The sequence below is a fragment of the Mesoplodon mirus genome (assembly GCF_964341445.2).
Source record: "Mesoplodon mirus genome assembly, chromosome: 19".
Taxonomy (NCBI): domain Eukaryota; kingdom Metazoa; phylum Chordata; class Mammalia; order Artiodactyla; family Ziphiidae; genus Mesoplodon; species Mesoplodon mirus.
This window is the reverse complement of record NC_138995.1, coordinates 58,349,689-58,368,331: the sequence shown is the minus strand read 5'-3', so window position 1 is coordinate 58,368,331 and position 18,643 is coordinate 58,349,689. Positions and strand designations below refer to the sequence as shown.

At 53.5% G+C, this 18,643-nt stretch overlaps 1 protein-coding gene across 2 annotated transcripts; it reads right to left on the bottom strand.

Annotated features, from left to right (window-relative positions):
- Positions 1–211: 211 nt before the first annotated feature.
- On the bottom strand, positions 212–16,523 carry SNRNP70 (small nuclear ribonucleoprotein U1 subunit 70). 2 transcript variants are annotated; one of them, XM_082606015.1, is made up of 10 exons: positions 16,312–16,523; positions 15,398–15,554; positions 13,762–13,824; positions 13,594–13,648; positions 8,040–8,104; positions 7,834–7,896; positions 7,067–7,148; positions 3,762–3,863; positions 1,110–1,197; positions 212–1,002 (listed from the first exon to the last, which is right to left on the bottom strand). In XM_082606015.1, exons 2-10 carry the CDS (start codon positions 15,542–15,544, stop codon positions 375–377), a joined length of 1,293 nt encoding a protein of 430 aa, XP_082462141.1. In that variant the 5' UTR covers positions 15,545–15,554; positions 16,312–16,523; the 3' UTR covers positions 212–374. The 2 variants fall into 2 exon arrangements, with proteins under 2 accessions (XP_082462141.1, XP_082462140.1); XM_082606014.1 differs by having other exon boundaries at positions 212–1,029; positions 16,312–16,522.
- Between the last annotated feature and the right edge of the window lie 2,120 nt (positions 16,524–18,643).

Below are 18,643 nucleotides of genomic sequence, written 5' to 3'. Positions count from 1 at the left end.
AAAAAAGGAAAGAAAGATACAAAGGGATCAAGGACCCTTAGGGAGGGCTTCCTTATCCCATCTGAAACAGCTCTGGTGTACTGGGTGGGGCTAGCCCCAGCCTTAGGTCATAAAGCTCAAGTCAAAACCAACCAAAGTAGGGCTATCAAAAGGCAGAAGGTGACCCTCTTCTGGGGAAGAAAGTAAGAGCAGTGAAAAAACCAAATGCCCATTATCAACAAGAAATTAATTTTATTTTTAAATCCAAGAGACCAGAATAAGGAGACTCCTACCCTTGGCTGGCAAACTTAAGTGGTGACCAAGAAGGTTTGGGGAGAGGACGACAGCAACAGGGAGGGTAGGAACACGTCCAAGCAACCGGTGGGAGGCCCTCTTCACTCTGGCGCAGCCTCCATCAAATACCCGTTCTCTGGAGCAAGGTACCCGTCGCCTCCCTCGGACTCCATGTACATGTCTCGGCCGTCGCCGCCCAGGCCCTCCAGCCCGTTGTCCTGGCCACCACCGCCCGCCCCACCTCGGGCCTCCTCCCTGCCCCGCTCCCCACCCCGCTCCCCCCGCTTGTGCTCCCGATCGCGCTCGCGATCGCGGTCCCGGCGCCGCTCCCGCTCGCTCCGGTGGCTCCGACGCCGCTCCCGATCCCGATCCCGGCCCTTCTCCTCCGGGCCATCGGGGCCGTCGGGACCCAGCTCCCCGGGAGGCCCGTCATCAGGAGGCGCGTCGCCGGCCTCGGAGGGCTCCGCCATGTCGCCGCCACCTCCGCCGCTTCGCAGCTCCTCCTTGCGTTCCCGCTCCCGCCGCGCCCGCTCACGGCTCCGGCTGCTGCGCCGCTTCCGGTCCCGGTCCTTGTCCTTGCTCCGCTCCCTGGAGCGCCGCCGCTCCTCCTTGTCGCGACTCCGCGAGCGCCGCCGCCGGTCCCGAGAGCGGGAGCGTCGTCGTTCTCGCTCCTTGTCTCGCTCGCGGCTCCGCTCCCTGCGCTCCCGCTCGCGGTCCCGGTCCCGGTCCCTGTGGGGAAGCGGGGAGGGGCCGGGCCTGGATGAGGTGGGCAGAGGGTTGCGGCAGGGTTCCCCCGCTGACCGCCCCGTCCCAGGACACCGGCTGCCCAATCTCACCTCTCATCGTAGCGGGAGGTGTCGTCCCGGCCGGAGTGCCGGATGTTGACGTCGGCGCCACCTCTGCGGGTTCCGCCTAGGCCACCTCCTGGGGGCGGGGGGCAGACCGCAGCGGGTCAGTCGGGCGGGGCCCACAGCAGGGCGAGCGAGGGGCAGCAAAGGGCGCGGCGAAGGCCACCGAGCACCTCTGTTGGCGCCCACGGGGCCAGGTGCCGTGAGGACCTTCCGCCGCACTTCTCTACCACGACGCGCACGCTCTACACAGACCAGAGGACCTCCTTCCACAGCGCGAGCTGGGAGCGCCGGTAACTGACTCCAAAGCTCATCATCTTCACCACTACAGACGCGCACAGCCTCCCGGCAAACCCTCTCCTCCAGTCATCCTCACGCCCACGCGAAGCACGGCGACGGTCTTTCTAACTGAAAGCGTGATCTGCTCCAAAGCCACCAAGGGCTCCCCACAGCCTAAAGCAACGTCCGTCACATGGCTGGCTCCTTCCTGTCTTTAGAGCAAGGCGCCCTGGCTCTCCACGTCCTAGGCGTTTTCCAATCTCCTCATGGTCTCCATTTCCTTCCTGCCCCAGTTACTGGGATCATTCACCCCTTTCCCTGGAACCTCATTTCCCTTGTCTAGTTAACTGCTACTTACCCTTCACACATTAACCCGAACAACGCTTCCTCAGTAAGCCTGCCCTGACCTACCAGATGAAGCCGTTCTCCGCGACTCACATACATTTCCTTCTCAGAACTTCAGGTGGAGTTTCCGATTTTACATGTACATGTGTGAGTTAACAGCTGCCTCTCCCACCAGCCTGTAACGCACCATCAAAGTCTGGATGATGTCTGGCTCTGCCCGCTCTAACTGTACGTGGTACAGCATCCAGGATATAAAATCGTATGTGCAGCGAGCAGTCAAAATGACTGAACAGCTGTAAGGAGTAGTGGACGGTCTCCTTCTTCAGATGGGGAAACAATCTCGGATAAAGCCACCTGCCCGGGGTGACTCTGCAAGGAAGGGCAGAGCTGAGACCCAGGAAGCTGCCCTCTCACGCACGCTTCTGCCCCACACTGCCTGGAAGGAAGCTTCGGCGAGGTGGGCTGGGATTCCACATAAGGAATGACTTTCAGCAACGAGGGTGAAAAAGGAAAAGAGGCGGCCTGGATATCAAAGACATTCAAATAAGGACAAGCAACCGACCGGGCTTCTGGAATGTCACAGGTATGGGGCAGAAGAGACTAGTGTTTTCAATTTTCAGGTCACAACCCAGCAATGGATCACATCATTAAATGTGATTGGTTGCAACCAATATATTTTAAAAAATAATAATAAAGCAACAGAATATAAAATACTAGTATACACTGCCTATAGAAAAGATAATTAGTTTCATAAAACTTGTTTGGGTTAAATGTATTTTTTTGCACGTAGCAATGCACTGGGTCAAGATGCACCAGGTATCACCATCAGAAAGTCAGAAACAGCAGACTCTGAAGGACTCACTCCAACCCAGAGAAACCAGACAGATAAGAACCCATCTGGTAAGTTCAGAGACTCAGCAGAGTGAGTGTGTGGTCTACTCAGCAAAGGCAAGTCAAGCATCACAACAGTGGGCTGGGAGGCAGACATAAGAGCAGAGGGTACTGGAGCCACCTGGGGTGTCTGCACAGGGAAGGTCATTTTCTCTGACAACTGTGTCACTCACCCTCATAAGAGTTGGTCCTCAATAGCCATGTTTGGATGGCAGGACCTCAGCCCCAGATCCAGGTCCAATGCTGAGCCACTTAGATCCACCCGCCCCGAAACGTAGAGAGACTCATCCAGGACTGGGCTGTGGAATGCCACACTGGGCCAGTGCGGAGAGACACAGAAGAGAACAGTCCACACGAACAGCAAACAAGGCAGGAGCAAGCTGCAGAAATGCCAAAGGTGGCTCTTGACCGTTCAGGTTCAGCTTCCAGGTCCTCTTGAGGCCCAAAAGCATCGCCTGTCCCTGGGCTCCAAGACACTGGGGTCCTGTATCAACAAGGCCCCTTTATGCTTGAGGAAGCTCAAATGTACTTCTGGTGCTTGCTACCAAACTGACCTTGACTGAGATGGCGACTGACAAATTAGAGACAGAGAGTGGGGGGGACTGAATGCAGGAGGCTCCGAGGGCAGAGACTATGTATGTCTTGCTCTTGACTAGAAGCCTGGTACACAGCTGGTGATCAAACTGGCGTTTGCTGAATCAATGAATGAATGAACGAATGAGCAGGAGCAAAGTGTAAGTGGATGAGAGAGTGACTCTCACAAGCCCGACCGTACGCCGCTATCTGAGATGCTGAGCTCACTAACTCCTGCCGTTACTCCCACTTTCCAGGATGAGGAAAATGAGGCAGGAGGAAGGGAAAATCCCCCAGCCAGGAAGTCCGTAGGCTGGAATCTGATCCCAGACTGGCTTCTCAACGACAGTACTCTAGCTCCTAACTAGTAACCCAGAGTAAGAAACCAGACCAGGAGAAAGATGGTGACGAGAAAGGCTGAGCTAGAGAGGGAGAGAGCATGTGAGCAGCTGGGAGAGGAAGAGAAGACAGAAAGCAGCAGAGGGTGCAGAAAAGAGAGGGGAGAAAGCAGCCAGCAGGACGCCGAGCCTGGGCCGGGCAGGATGCGCTCACCTAGCCGCCGGGGCCTCCAGCCCTTCACGGTGCGGCCCCTCTCCACGTCCACGAGGACCCTCCTGCCGTCAATCTTCTTGCCGTCTGCGTGCTTGTAAGCGGCTGCAACAGATGCGGGGAGGGGGAGGGGAGGAGTCCCCAGAGGGTCCTCTAGTCAGGCTAAGGCCCAGCTCTGTGGCATCCCCACCCCCCGGCCGTGTCCCCATTCACACACTTACACACGCGCACACACAGACACACACGCCCACCAGACAGCCAGGCAACTGACAGCCAGACCAACCCTCTCCCAAACCAGGAGGGGCCTGCTCCATCTCAGCACCTGCTTCCTTACCAACCCCCAATCACTATTGGGGGGGTGAGACCACTCCCAGGCACCATCCTGACCCTAACCACCCCCCTGGGCTCCCAGGCCATTCCTACTCCCACTCGACAGAGCAGCCCCCTCCCGCCAAGGTGGCCAAAGTCGCTGCAAAGAAACTGGAGGTTAACTCAAGGCTGGACTCTGCTGTGGGGGAGGGTTCCTCCACAACCCCAGGCATGCACCCTAAAACATCATGCTGGGGGAGGGGGCCCGGCTGGGCCGCTCTGCACCCCAGTTCACACCGGTTTCCTTTTTCTGTGATTTTTTTTTTGGGGGGAGGGTGAGCGTGGGGGGAACAGACATCAGAACAGAAAATGAACCAGAAGGGGGTGGGAGGAATCTTTAGGAGCTGGCAGGGAGCAGAAGGGCGGGTTATGGTGCTCCCGGGGGCCTGGAGGGGCCCCTACAGCAGGCGGGGGAGAGGACACATGGAGGGAGGCACGGGGGATGTGCGGTGCTACTGAAAACTCCTGCCTTACCTGAGATGACTGCCACCCAACCCCAGCCCCTGTCCCATCTCGCTCCACACCCCCAGCTCAACAAACGCTGGGAGGCCAAGCCCAGGCTGAGCCTCTCGGGAAGGGTGAGGAGTACAGGGGGACACGCGGGGAGAGGCACATCCTGCTCGCAGGCAGGGCACAGCAGAGGACAGGCCTGACCCCCGGCCTGTCTCACGTGGGGCTGTCGGGAAGGCCAAAAAAGTCCCTATTTCCCACCCCCAGCCCTGGCCTAGGGGGTTGTCCTCAACCAGCCACAATACCCGGCCCCGCCCCAGCCCTCTCCCCCCCAAATAACAACCAGAGGAAGAGAAAAAGGTGCCATTTACCGATGCCGGCCTTGCGGGTGTCCAAACCGAGCGGGATGGGGGGGGCTCGGCAACTCCTGGGGGCCTGGCGAGGAGGCGGGCTTCCCGGGGGGGGGACACGGGACCGCTTACCTGGAGCCCCCAAGCTTACCTGAGTACGCGCACAGACCCCACACCCACCACCACAGGGTCAGCTAAAGCTACAGGGAAGGGATTCTAGGGAGCCATGGAGGGGAGAGGAACCACATCTCCTGCACCACCTGGAGACAGGCAGAGGAAGTGGTGGACCCCAAAGAAACCTCACGGAGGCCTTGAAAGAGGGGGAGACAAGGGTTAACATCAAGTCTGGGAGCTGGAAAGCCGTGGGACTATCTTGTTTGATTTTAAAAAGAAGGCTAGGGAGGCCTTAGCAAACCTGTCCACCTTCACCTTTCCCCAATAAAGTCCATGCTGAACTAGGCACACGCCCACCCCCTCTCAGCACGTGGAATGACTTCTCCACCTCGAACTCCACACTCCCTCCCACCACCTGCTTCAGCCCAAAGGCTGGCACCCAAGGGGACAGCCTTGGGGGTCCAGGAGATGGAGTGCTGCCCCTGATCCGAGGGGGAGGGGCCGCTTGGCCCCTGAACCCAGAGGAGGGTGGTAAGGGAAGGAAGTTAAGGACTGGGAACACCATCAAGCGAAGGAACCCTGCTCTGGTTGTGTCCCAAACCCCAGAATAGGCCCAACCCGGGAATAACAGCAGAGAAAACATGTGACATGTGTGTTTCTAGGCTTCACTCTCTCTCCCTCTCTTAGGTCTCTAGACAGTGGGAGGGTCTTCAGGAAAATCTACACCGCCTTCTGCTGCTTACGGCCTGTCACTCAAACCCTCCCGCACCCCAGTCCCCAATCCCATGCACTCTGGAGAGCGGCTGGGCCGCTGGGCTCCACGGCCTCCCAGGAAGCCTCAACCGTGATACGGCCGACAGGACGGGGGCAGAGTACCCCGGATCCAGCGAGCGACACGAGTCCCCAAGGCCACCTCAGTGACGGCCCCGCGAAGGCGCGGGCAGGGAGCGGAGGGCTGCAGGGCTCCACACGGAGCCCTGGTCCCCGTGCATCCCATCTTCAGTATTCCCGCCACCTTGCCACTGACGTCATGAAGCCAGGTAAGTCAGGGGGCTGGGTCGAGCCCCACTGGAGAGGCCGGCTGCCGTTCCTGTCGGGGTTCATCTCTCCCCTCCTGGTATCAGCAGGATTACTGGAGAGCAGATGGATGAGGGGCAGATGGGACCAAGGGCACCCAAACGAGGAGAGGGTTCTGGGTGCGGGGAGGCTGAGGGGGCGACTGGGGATGGGAGGAGGGATGCCTCGCTGCTCCTGAGCTGCCTGGCTAAGCTGGGCTGGTGTGCGGTGCTGAATGATCTTACCCATGATACAAACCCTTATACCAACCATACACTGAGGTGTTGTAAGGGGAGCGTAAGCATCAGCTGCAAGCCAGCTGCGTGGTGGCTGCAGTGACAATAAGAACAGTCAATTAATACGGCGGCCCCTGGACACGCCGCAGCCCTGCCCGCCCCCACCCACCCATCCCTGCCCACGTGGACGCCGCCGCGGCCTCAAAGGGGGCTCTGGAGATGTGGGGGCAGGCGCTGAACACGCCAACCGGCCCACTGCCCGCTGAGCAGGGCGGGGGCCGGGGTGGGGAGGCGGAGGGTCGGGTGGCCCAGCCCCAGCTCAGCTGGGGGAAGAGAGGGCAGGTTCAAAGGCCAGTCCTCGTTCTAACCTGGCCGCCCCCAACTCCGGCGGGGGGGGGAAACGGGGAGAGGCTCCCCGAAACTCCGACCCTCCCCCCACCTCCCGCTAGCCCCAGCCACCGCCCGGCTCCCTCCTTGCCCCTGAGGTTCAACGTGTGACACTTACCTCCCCGGGTTCACACACACACACACGTTGTGGGGGATTTTGGTTTTTGTTTTTAAAAAAACACGTATATAAAAAAAAAAAGATATATCAGAAACAGAGGGAGGAGGAGAGAGACATTGCTAATGTCAGGTTTGGCAGGGAGGGGGGCAGGGACAGACGACGGGAAGGGGCTGGGGCAGCAGAGAAGAGAGAGGGTCAGAGGGCAGGGCACAGGCGGGAGGTACTCACAATGCATGTCTCGCTCGTGTTCGTACTCGATGAAGGCATAGCCTCGAGGCTTTCCTGACCGCTTACTGTAGACCATATGTATCTGGGGGGCAGAGGTCAGCTCTGACACAGGGAAATCCCACCCTGTCAATCACACAGCCCGTATGCCAGGCCCTGGGCTGGGTGATGCCAGCGACAGACACCTCAGACCCTCTCTCCGTCCCTTCAAGGACCCAGAGTGACTGCTGCTCTAATGGCCCTGGGCTTCGCAGTTTATGTGCACGATGACCTCAAGCCCTTGCTACAGCCCGGAGCATTTAAGTGACTTTTAAATTAAATGAAGAAATGTCAGTTAAACATGAAGCCTTGTTCTAAAACAAGAATCAACATACATTTTCTATAAAGGTATAGAGAAGACAGCAGGTATTTCCAGCTCTGAGGGCCATACGGTCTCTTTCGCAACTGCCCGACCGACTCTGCCTTACGGCAATAGCAACCGCAACAACAGCAAACAAATGGGCCTGGCTGGTGACCAACAAAACTTTACTTACAAAAACCAACTTTGTAGTTAGCTGACCTGTGCTCTAAATCAGCAGCAAGTAGTCACTACCTCTTTGCTGTCCTGCTGCTGTCCCAAGCCTACCGCATGGAAGTGCAGTCGGGATAGAAACCCAGGCCATGGACTCCGAAGCCAGAAATGAGGCAATGCATCCTCAGGGCTGGGAGCCAGCCTCCTCCCTCCCTCCACACACGTCCAACTCAAACTCCCCGCGCCCCGGTCCACTCACTCTTTTGATGGGTCCGTACACCTCAAACTCTCTCCGGAGCTTGGATTCTGTCGTGTCATAGTTCTACAAGGAGACAGAAATGAAGTTAAGTGGGAGAAGCTCTCAGAACATCCCCGGGACCTAGTCTACTGCCCACACCCAAGCTCTCAGCAGTCCAGGGTTCCAGACTCCTCTGGGGCTCCAGGGACTGGGAGCTGGGGACTCACCACTCTAGCCACAAAGAGAGTCTTGAAGGCATCACCCTGAGCATTGGGATCATTGTGCGGGTCCCCTGTGCAGGAAAAAAAGAATTTCTAAGTAGAAGGTGCCAACAGTATCGTAGAGCAAGACAGAAACAGACCGACGGGCAGAGACCCAGAACTCTTAGTCTCCTGGCCACCTTGGGCGTGCCCCTCTGAGCCCTGGTTTCCCCAAAGCACAGCAGCCTTCATCTAAGTGGTTGATTTAGGCTGACGAAGGGAGGGGGTAAGACTGACTTCAAGCTGACAGGACGGGGGCCAGCCTAAGTGCCATTTCAGACGAATGTATCCTGAGGCCCAGGTCCCTCCCAGGCGTAACCAGCCCAAAGAGGCAGCTCTGGAGAAGCAGCCTGATCCCTCCGGGCACTGCGCTTCCTCTCTCACCTGCAGGGCCACAGTGCCGCCCACAGGCAGGGCCTGCAACTGCAGCCCCATGGGAAACCTGAGATCAAGCAAGCCTAAGACTGGGAGTGGAAGCCCAGCAGAGGCCAAGCCCTGCTTTCTGCCCTATGCCCTGTGGCCTCAGGGAGGAACCCACGGCTGGCGCTGGAGCTCACAAGAGGCGGGTCAGATTCTTACTCCCAGCCTTACTACCGCCAGACCACTGAGGAATAATCATCTCCACAGACAGAAACCAGACTCTTATTACAAAACCAACGCCAGAGGTGATTCTGATGGGTCAGGCCTGGGAAGAAAGAAGTCTTTTTCACCAAGTATGGCGGCCCCAGCACACACAATGGCTCTTGACTCCTGCCAGGGCCCCAAAGGCACCCTGCCCATTGCCAGTGGAGGCGGTTCTTCTACAATACAGTGCTACTTTCTGAAGAACTTGCCATATTCTATGAGAATGTGAGAAAAGGAATAACATCAATAATTTACTGAACACATAATTCGGCTCAGACGCTGCTGGAGGCTGAGACTTATTTACCATCATTTTGCAAATGGAAATACAACCAACTCCTGAGGCATGGAAGAGAAGTGTCAGACGGCAGAGAGGCCAAGCTCAGCTTTCCATCCCAGCCTGACCTCACAGCCCAGGCCCCAGGCTGAACCCCCGCATGTTAGCTTCTCAGAGAAGCCAGAGAATTAAAGGTCACAGATCTGTTTCCCATGAGAGAGGTTGGCTGCAGACATAAACTAAGTTCAGGACGACTTTCGGGAATTTCTTGGAAAACAGAAGACTGAACCCAAATTTAAAGGAATGACTACCTAGAAACTGATGGTAGCCTTTGCAAACAAGTCCATCTTTGTGCCTGTCCCTCACTTCCTCACCAAACCTCATCCCTTTGGGTTGTAATTTTCTGTGCCCAAATGTCTCAATCTGCATCCATTCACCCAACAGATATCTATTAAGCACTTTGTGCCTGAAACTCCCACAGGTGCTGGGGATTCAACAAAGACAAAAAAGATGCCTGCCTTCTTGGAGCTCATCTGTTACTGGAGGGAGGCTGAAGGTAAACAAGGTAAATAAGGCAACCATCTAGTTCCATCCGGTAATAGCAGAGAGATGGGGAGAAGAATTTTAATGGGAAGGTCAGGAAAGGCCTCACTGAGATAACATTTGACCTGAAACTGTATTGAACAGGAAATAAACCTCACAACACCAGGCAGCAGGTGTTCTAACACGCAGAGCAGGAGCAGTGCAGTGGGATCCCACCACTGCCTGGGCGCGTGGACGGAGGCCAGACCGCAGAGCGCTGAGCTCCCTGATGGGCAGCCCGGAGGAGCCCGGCAGACGAAAGGGGAAACCACCCCGGGCACACCACACGAGTCTCTATAGCTTCTCCTTAACCAAGAGGCCCAGGAGTGTGACCAAAGGTAAACTCTAGTGCAGCTGAGCCGACAGTGCCCACGTATCTGGGCTAAGAGGGTGACAGTGAAATGAAGTTGGTGAGCGGTTCACCAGTCAACATGCACACACCCTCACTCCACTCCACCCCGCTGGCAACCCTGCCCTCGGGAAATCCTTGGTTAAAAGGGATTATGTAGGTAGCAGCCCAGAGCAGGGGCTCAAAGGACTAGATTGTGGAGCTGAGAAAACTCATTAGGCTTTTAGACGGTGAAGGAAGTATCTCAGAACTCCTGCTTTCGCTAACATACCCGGCCTCCACAAACAGCCACCTTCTGTCTTAAAAGCGGGAGTAATAACCCCTGCTGCACTTGGAAGCTCTAAGTCAAAATCATGACATATTCAATACGTCAGGTGTTCAGCAAGGAGCAAGGTCCCCTTGAATGGTAGCTGTTAACTGTGACAAGACACAGCAAGTTTCTGTACTTGGGGATGGAGGCTCTCAGGGGCAGGGAAACCCTACTATACTTGACCCATCCTTTCCTTTTCCTTTTCCTTCACGGGGAAGTTCAAACACTTAAGGAAATAGAGAACAGTGTAACGAACCCCTCTGAACCAGCTTCCACTATCACCACATGGCTACACTTGTTACATCTCTAACCCCACCAGGATTTTAAGTCAAACCCCGGATATACCACTGTAGTTGCTAATAAAGACTAAAAAAAAAAAAAAAGAAAAAGAAAAGTAACAACGGTACTGCTATTACGACTTAAAAAGTTAACATTAATTCCTGAACTTCACTAAGACCCAGTGTTCAAATGTCCTTGACGGTTTCAAAACTGGATTTTTACAGTTGGCTCATTTAAATCAGGATCCAAACAAGCTCCACACTTACCATTTGGCTGAGGTGCCTTTTGACTGTTTAATCCATTTGGTTCACTCCCTGCCCCCTGCCACCCTTTTAACATTTGTTAAAGAAACTGGATCACATGTTTGTCCTATACAATTTCCCACATTCTAAATTTGACTTGACTGCATCCTCAGTATTGTTTAACATGCCAGGATCCCAGTTTTAAAGTATGAAAAACAATTTCCAACAGGAGAAGTGACTTATCCAAGGCCACACAGCTGTAAGTGGCAGAGGTGGGGTTAAAACTCATGTGGGTCAGAGATGAATGGATAAAGAAGACGTGGCACATATATACAATGGAATATTACTCAGCCATAACAAGGAACAAAATTGAGTTGTTTGTAATGAGGTGGATGGACCTAGAGCCTGTCACACAAAGTGAAGTAAGTCAGAAAGAGAAAAACAAACAGCGTATGCTAACGCACATATACGGAATCTAAAAAAAAACGGTACGGATGAACCTAGCGGCAGGGCAGGAATAAAGATGCAGACGTAGAGAACGGACTTGAGGACACGGGCCGGTGGCGCGGGGAAGGGGCAGCTGGGACAGAGTAGCACTGACACGTGTACACGACCACATGTAAAATGGGTGGCTAGTGGGAAGCTGCTGCACAGCACAGGGAGATCAGTTCGATGCTCCGTGACCACCTAGAGGGGTGGGACAGGGAGGATGGGAGGGAAGCTCAAGAGGGAGAGGATATGGGGATATATGTGTACTTGTAATTGATTCACTTTGTTCTACAACAGAAACTAATACAACATTGTAAAGCAATTATACTCCAATAAAGATGAAAGCAAACAGACAACTCATGTGGGTCAGACTACAAGGTCTGTGCCCCAGCAGCAGAGCTGAAAGGTTCCCCAAGTTACCTGCTGCCAACGGTTCTGTGAGCCAGGTCCTACAGGAGCCGGGGCCACAATGGTGAGCAAATTCCATCCAAACCCTGCCTTCCTGGAGCAACTATGAACCAATGTAAGATAGATATTCACCAGTGAATCCTTCCTGCAGACTGAAGTGACCAACCTGCAGCAGGACTCAGGGCTTTCGGTGTACACGGGGACTCGGACCAGAGCAAGAAAGTCCCGAAGGGCTTCCTTGAGGAGTGACGCTGACAGAGATACGAAGAGCAGCTCCATGTAAACCAAATATCACGTGAGACTGAGGGAAGAGCCCAGGCAAAGACCCAGTGACAGGAGAGCATCTGGGAAGGAAGAGGCATGAGAAGAGGCCCGTGCTGGCTGGAGCAGGAGGGGAGCATGGGCAGAATGCATCCCCAGTGGGCAGGGAAGGGACTCGTCTTTTTGCTGAAAGCAAAAGGAGGCTGTGTGTGGGAATTCCCTGGCGGTCCAGCGGTTAGGACTCTGCGCTTTCACTGCCGAGGGCTGGGGTTCAATCCCTGGTTAGGGAACTAGGATTCTGCAGGCTGCGTGGTGTGCCCTCCCCCGCCAAAAGGGTGTTAGCAAAGAAAGGTACAATCAGAGTTCTATTTTCAAAAGCCCCACAGAAGGAACTTCCCTGGCGGTCCAGTGGTTAAGACTTTGCACGTCCAGTGCAGAGGGTGTGAGTTTGATCCCTGGTCGGGGAGCTGAGATCCCACAGGCCGTGCAGCACAGATTAAAGAAAGACCAAAAAAAGCCCTCCAGAACCTGGTGGGGACAGAGATGCAGGTAAACCCCGTTAGACATTAGACTGTGTGTCCAGGCTAGAGGGGCCCTGGGTGGTGGACACAGAAAGAGGGCTCAGATTTGTGACAGGGATAGGTTTTGGTGACAAGCTGGGGAAATAGCAAGAAAAAGTCGTTAAAAGCAAACTGGGGCCTCCCTGGTGGCGCAGTGGTTGAGAGTCCGCCTGCCGATGCAGGGGACACGGGTTCGTACCCCGGTCTGGGAAGATCCCACATGCCGCGGAGCGGCTGGCCCGTGAGCCATGGCCGCTGAGCCTGCGTGTCCGGAGCCTGTGCTCCGCAAGGGAGAGGCCACAACAGTGAGAGGCCCGCGTACCGCAAAAAAAAAAAAAAAAAAAGCAAACTGGGTGGTCATGACTGAGGTCATGATTTGCAAAGCTGGATGACCATGTTCCAGCAAAGGAAACATCCAAAGACCAGGTTGCTGGGGAGAGGAAATCCTGATTATGGTCTGGACACTGAGTTTGAGATGCCTTTGAGGCGTCCAAGAAAAGACAGGAAGGCAGTGAGAGTCAGGGCTCAGATAGCTCTCATTTAGATGCCCAGGTATTCAGTTGTGAAGCATTTGCATAAGCTCCCTGAGGAATGGGCCACACCAGGGAATAAGGTTCTGAGTGAAGTGATTCACCATACACGCACAAGTATAGGAGGAAAACCCAAGTCCTAACTACAAAGCCCTCGCCCTAACAAGAAAGGGCCACTGGAGATGGCTATGTGACCCTCTTGTGAAGTCTGGTCAATGGCTACAAGGTCCCTATCCCAAACTCCAATTCCTCCTGTACCTGGAAGGAATGAAACATCCGCAGTCCAATGATCAGGGAGCTGAGGTGGAGCCAGAACTGCCTCACTAGCCGGGACCTCCCTGCCTTGCCCTGTGAGACCTGGCTGGGCTGTGGGAGCCCCTCCAAGTGCAGGCCCCGACAGGAGGCAGCCCAAGGTGCCAGGCTCCTTTCCTGCCCACCCTTACTCCACACTCCCCTGCTTAAATGCCTAAACCAAATACAATGCATGGCAAATGGTGGGGTTAAAAGAGTGAACTGACAACCCGCTTTCCCGAATTAAAGTCCTGGGGTGGACTGGCAGAGAGAAGCACAGGAGTACGCGAACGAGAGGTGACAGGAGGAAGGAGGGACTTACACATTTTCAGCTCTGTCTCGACTTCCTGCTGTCGCCGCTCAATCTTTTCCCGTCTCTGTCAGGAGAAAGGTAGACAACTGAATACAGACAGAAGTGCCCTGATGTCAGGGAACATCCTGAAGAAAGAGGCAAAAAAGGATGTGGGGCCAGAAGACAGACACTACATACCTTCCTCTCCATGCGCTCCTCCCGAGTTTCTGCTCGAGTTGGAGGAGGGGCATCTCGAGGGTCCTGGGAACAAGAAGAGGTGACAGGGTGGGAGGAACAGGGGAAAACAGCAAGAGACACCTAGCCAGGAAATAATAAATATCTTGGCCACGCTCCCCTGCGTGTTTACACACACGCGTGCACCAACAAACATGGACAGTTCCAGGGCGCAGAACAAAGCGCAGTCCATGGACCAATGCTATCTGTGAAATGTTACTGGTCTGTGACAAGAGGGGTAGAGAAGCCAGGGATTGGTATTCAGAAACTTCTACAGCGATCTGACAGAGGAGTTTTATGCCCACCGAACTTAATAAAAAATTTTGATTTTTTACTTTGTAGTCTTTCTCTAAAAATACTAGAGGGCTTCCCTGGTGGCGCAGTGGTTGAGAGTCCGCCTGCCAATGCAGGGGACACGGGTTCGTGCCCCGGTCCGGGAGGATCCCACATGCCGCGGAGCGGCTGGGCCCATGAGCCATGGCCGCTGAGCCTGAGCGTCCGGAGCCTGTGCTCCGCAACGGGAGAGGCCACGACAGTGAGAGGCCCGCGTACTGCAAAATAAATAAATAAATAAATAAATAAAAATACTAGAAAAATGAAAGAAACTCTCTTGTATTTATCAAGAACATCAACCTGCAGCATATTTGTCCTCAATCATAAACAGGAATCGGGACCAGGCCTGAAGCAAAAGGAGCTGACAGCGTAGTGCTCAGAGGTAAACACCTGAACACCCTCCGACGGCCAGAGCAGCTCCTGAAGGCCTCAGCAGGCGCTCATCAAATAGTAACTGGCACATAACCCATGTCTGCCACTGACCTGTAGCCATTAACTTAGTGTAACTGGCGAACATTTTCCAAGTACCAGTTCAATGAGGGCGGCAAATCCCACTAAAGAGCCGATCTTCTGTCACCTCGCTACTAACTTCTGCTCTGCAACTTCCTCCATGTCCCCTTTCCCACTCGGTGCCAGAACTTTCTTCTTCTGACTTCTGGCAGCATTTCTCAGGTGTTCTCTGATACACCTTAAGAGGTGGAAGTTGTTATCCCAATTTCACAAATGAAAAAACTGAGGCCCAAGAGCCCAAGTCGTTTATTCATGTTTATCCTGAAATTCTCAAGCCCACGGTCTTAAGCAGCCCATCACCTGGTGCTAACCCTTTACAAACATCACCCTGTGACAAAAATGGTAAATATAATGATAAATACTGACATTTGCTGACTGTTTAGTATCAAGCCCCGTGACATAAAATTTCCAGTTAATTCTCCGTCAATATTACAGCGAAGATACTAATATCCCCTTGCTATAGCTGAAGCGATCAAAGCACCAAAAGGATGCACCACTTGCCCAAGGTCACACAGCTAATAAATGGTGTGCCAAGGTCTACCTAACTCGAGAGCCGGAATCCTCAACTGGTAGTTACGGAACTTCCACAAAAACCAACAAGGGATGCATTATCAACCCCAATCAAGACAGGGAAACTGAGCATAAAAGTCACCTGCCTAAATCACACAGCTGGAAAATTGGCCAGAGACTGGACTCCCCAATCCAGCCCCACGGCCCCCAGAACCCAACCCAGTCCACGTCTGCTCAGTGAACTCACCTCAAACTCTCGGATGTATGGCGCAATGCCACAGTAAGGTTGATTGTGGTGTTTTTCATGTGGCAGTTTCTCCAGGGGTGGCAGGTACGGGATGGGGTCACGGGGAGCAAAGAGAGCCAGAAGGTTGGGTGGCAGGAACTGGGTCATCTTGCCAAGTCTGAGAGCAGAAGCAGGACCACATTATATGAGGGTGGGCTGGGAGAGATGAGGCCCCTATAATCCCTCGACTTCCAAGAAAAGAGGGAAATAGGGGCAAAATCTCAGTATCAGAACAAGTTCTGTAGGGGCACAGAGTGCTCCTAAGCCACAAGGGAAAGGAATAAATCTGAATGAGAAAGCAGGTTTTGGAGGGAGGGCTGTGTGAAGGTGGGGCGAAGCCGATAAGGGAAACAAAGACTGAAAAAGCGTTTCTGAGTAGTGAAGTCTCAGAGTCCTGAGCAAGGAACTGCGGGGCTGAGGGTCCCTGGGGGCTTGCGGGGCATCAAGGATCCTGAGAAAGGAGGGCCAAGGCAGTGGCGGCTGGTGGTCCCATATCTTGGATAACAGGTTATGGAGCGAGGGTCGCAGGAAGTCTCCGATCAAGGAAGGGGATCAAAAGTAGCAAACCTCAAGCCAGGGAGTTGTGGGTAATAGATCTGGGCCCCACAGGCGAAATGAATTATGGGTAAGGGTCGGTGGAGGCAAGGAAAAAAAGGCAACACATCGCAAGGGCCTGTGGGTAACTGACCGCTGAAGAGGAGGGGGACTATGGGAAGAGGGCCTAAGTGACCAGAGAACTCTGGATAAAGGGTGCAAAAAGGTGCTATGACAGTGGCGCGGGAAGGGGACCCAGCCGCGGGGAAGGGACTGGGGCACACCGCAGGGGCTTGTGGGTAGCGGCCCCACAGCCGGTAAGGCCACTAAGTCACACTCACCCGCCGCGCGGCGCCCTCCTCGGCCTAGCGACGGTTCGGGGGCTCGCGGCGGCCCCTCAGCAGCAGATACTCCTGCTCTGGCTTCGACTCTGGCGGCGTCCGCGCCCCTCAGTCTCTGTCGCTCGCTTACCGCGCGCACCAGGCCGCTGCTCACGAGCCCGCGCGGATTCGGCTCGCGACAGGGCAAGGGGTGGAACCAGCCTCAAATCCCTCCGCCGTTCGCACTGCGCACGCGCTGCGTGAGTCCATCACAACTCACACACGGGGAGCCTAGGGCCGCCGCGGGCACTGCGCACGCGCAAGACCAGTACCCCCGCCTTCCGGCACCTTAAACACCTTTGCCGCGGCAAGCTGGAGGTCACAGTGCGCAGGCGCGCTTCGCCCCAAGCCGTCTACTTCCACCTCGCGCTCTGGGATCCGACCGCCTCTGTCCGCGAGACTCCTCACTTTGCTCCACCCCTTTCCCCCAGCACACTTCCCGGATCTTGTGCGCATGCGTGTCTCGTCATGTAGTGCGCTTTACCCTTCCGCCGCTCGGCAAAGAATCCCTCTGTGAACGGTGTGATTGCCTAACCTATTAAATCAGTAACTATTAATCGAGTGACCAATGTGTGCTCGGCATTGTTTGGACTCTGGGATATAGCACGTGACTAAAGCAAAGTCTTTTCCTTTTTGGAGCTTGCATTGTACTGAGGGAGACAATAAAGGCATTAAAAAAATAAATTTAATTTCGTATAGTGGCCAGCACAATAAAGAAAAATAGGAGAGAGTAGGGTGTTGGGCAGTGAAAGAGGAACTATTTTAGAAAGGATGACAATGGAAGGCTCTTCTGAAGAGGTGACATTTGAACAAAGGCCCGATGGAAAGGAGATTGGGGCGGGATTAACAGCAAGTGCAAAGGCCCTGACTTAGGATGGATAGCAGGAATCCCAGGTGGTTGGCCAAGAGAGCAGAGAACTGGTGGCCATGTTATTTAGGGCCCTGTAGACCTGTAAGAAGTAAATATTTTAAGTTTTTTTGATAGATGCAATTGGCTGTTTAATAATACAGAAATTATTACAACATTTAAATGACTAACATGTTTAAAATATTTTGACATTTGCTTTATGTATGTATATGGGAACTCTCTGAACTATTTTTTTGACGTTTTCCATAATACTAAAATTATTTCAAAATAAAAAGTCTAAAGAAAATACAGCTAAACCTGCCTTAATAATGTTTTGTTTTGTTTTTTTCTGTACCACTGGAAAGTAAATTGCTGCGGCACTGCACCTCTAAATATTTCACCATGCATCTCCTAAGAAAAAGGCATTCTTCTACATAACCACAGAACTAGTTTCACCTCTTAGAAAGTTTATCCAGTCCCTATTCAGATTTTCCCAATTGACCCAGTAGTATTTTGTTTTAATCTGAACCAGGAGCCATTCAAGTTTCATGCATTGTATTTGGTTGTCATGGCTCTTTATTCTCTTTTAATATAGAATACAGACACACACACTTTTTTTCCCCATATGTTCTTGGTTCTTCTCCAGAGTTCAGACCAGTTTCCCGTAGAATGTCCCACATTCTGGATTTGTCTGATTGTTTCCTCATGGTGTTTAGTGTGTTCCACAACCTCTGTTTTGCCTATAAAATGGAAATTGAGTCTGAGGTTTGAATAGACTAACGTTGAGCATTTTTGGCAAGAATGTTTCACTGGTGATACTGCAGACTTCATATTGCATCACCTCTGGAGGCGCAATAATGTCAGATAGCCCCACTATTATAATGCTGAGTTTGACCACCTGATCAAGGGGCTAACTCATAGATCTCTCCTTGTAAAAGTACATTTTCCCCTTGGTAATCTAAGCAGAGAGACTTTGCCACTGTTCCCCGACCACCTCATCTCTCACCTCATGGTTGTAGCAGCCATTGCTGATCTTTGCCTGAATAAAGTGTTACATGGGGGAGAGGGCAGATTTTTTCTGAAAAGAAATAGGAAGTCACTAAAGGGTTTTGATCAGGAGATGGACAGAACATAATTTGCATTCTTAAAAAATCACGTCAATGGCTGTGGACAGAAAAATTGAAGGGAGGAGGCTGAAGGGGAACAGGCAGATGCTTAGGAGGCTACAATTCCCAGGGAAGAGATGGTGGCTTGGACTAAGATGGTAGTGTTACCAAACTCAGGTTCAGCTACTCGCTGCTGGGAAGTCAATACTCCAGCGACAAGTGTTGGTAGGAAAGGAAAGGTTGCTTTATTCAGGAGGCCAACAACCTGGGGAGAAGGTGGACTCATGTCCCAAGGAACCAACTCACCACTGCCTGTCAGGGCACAAGAGATTTTATTTTA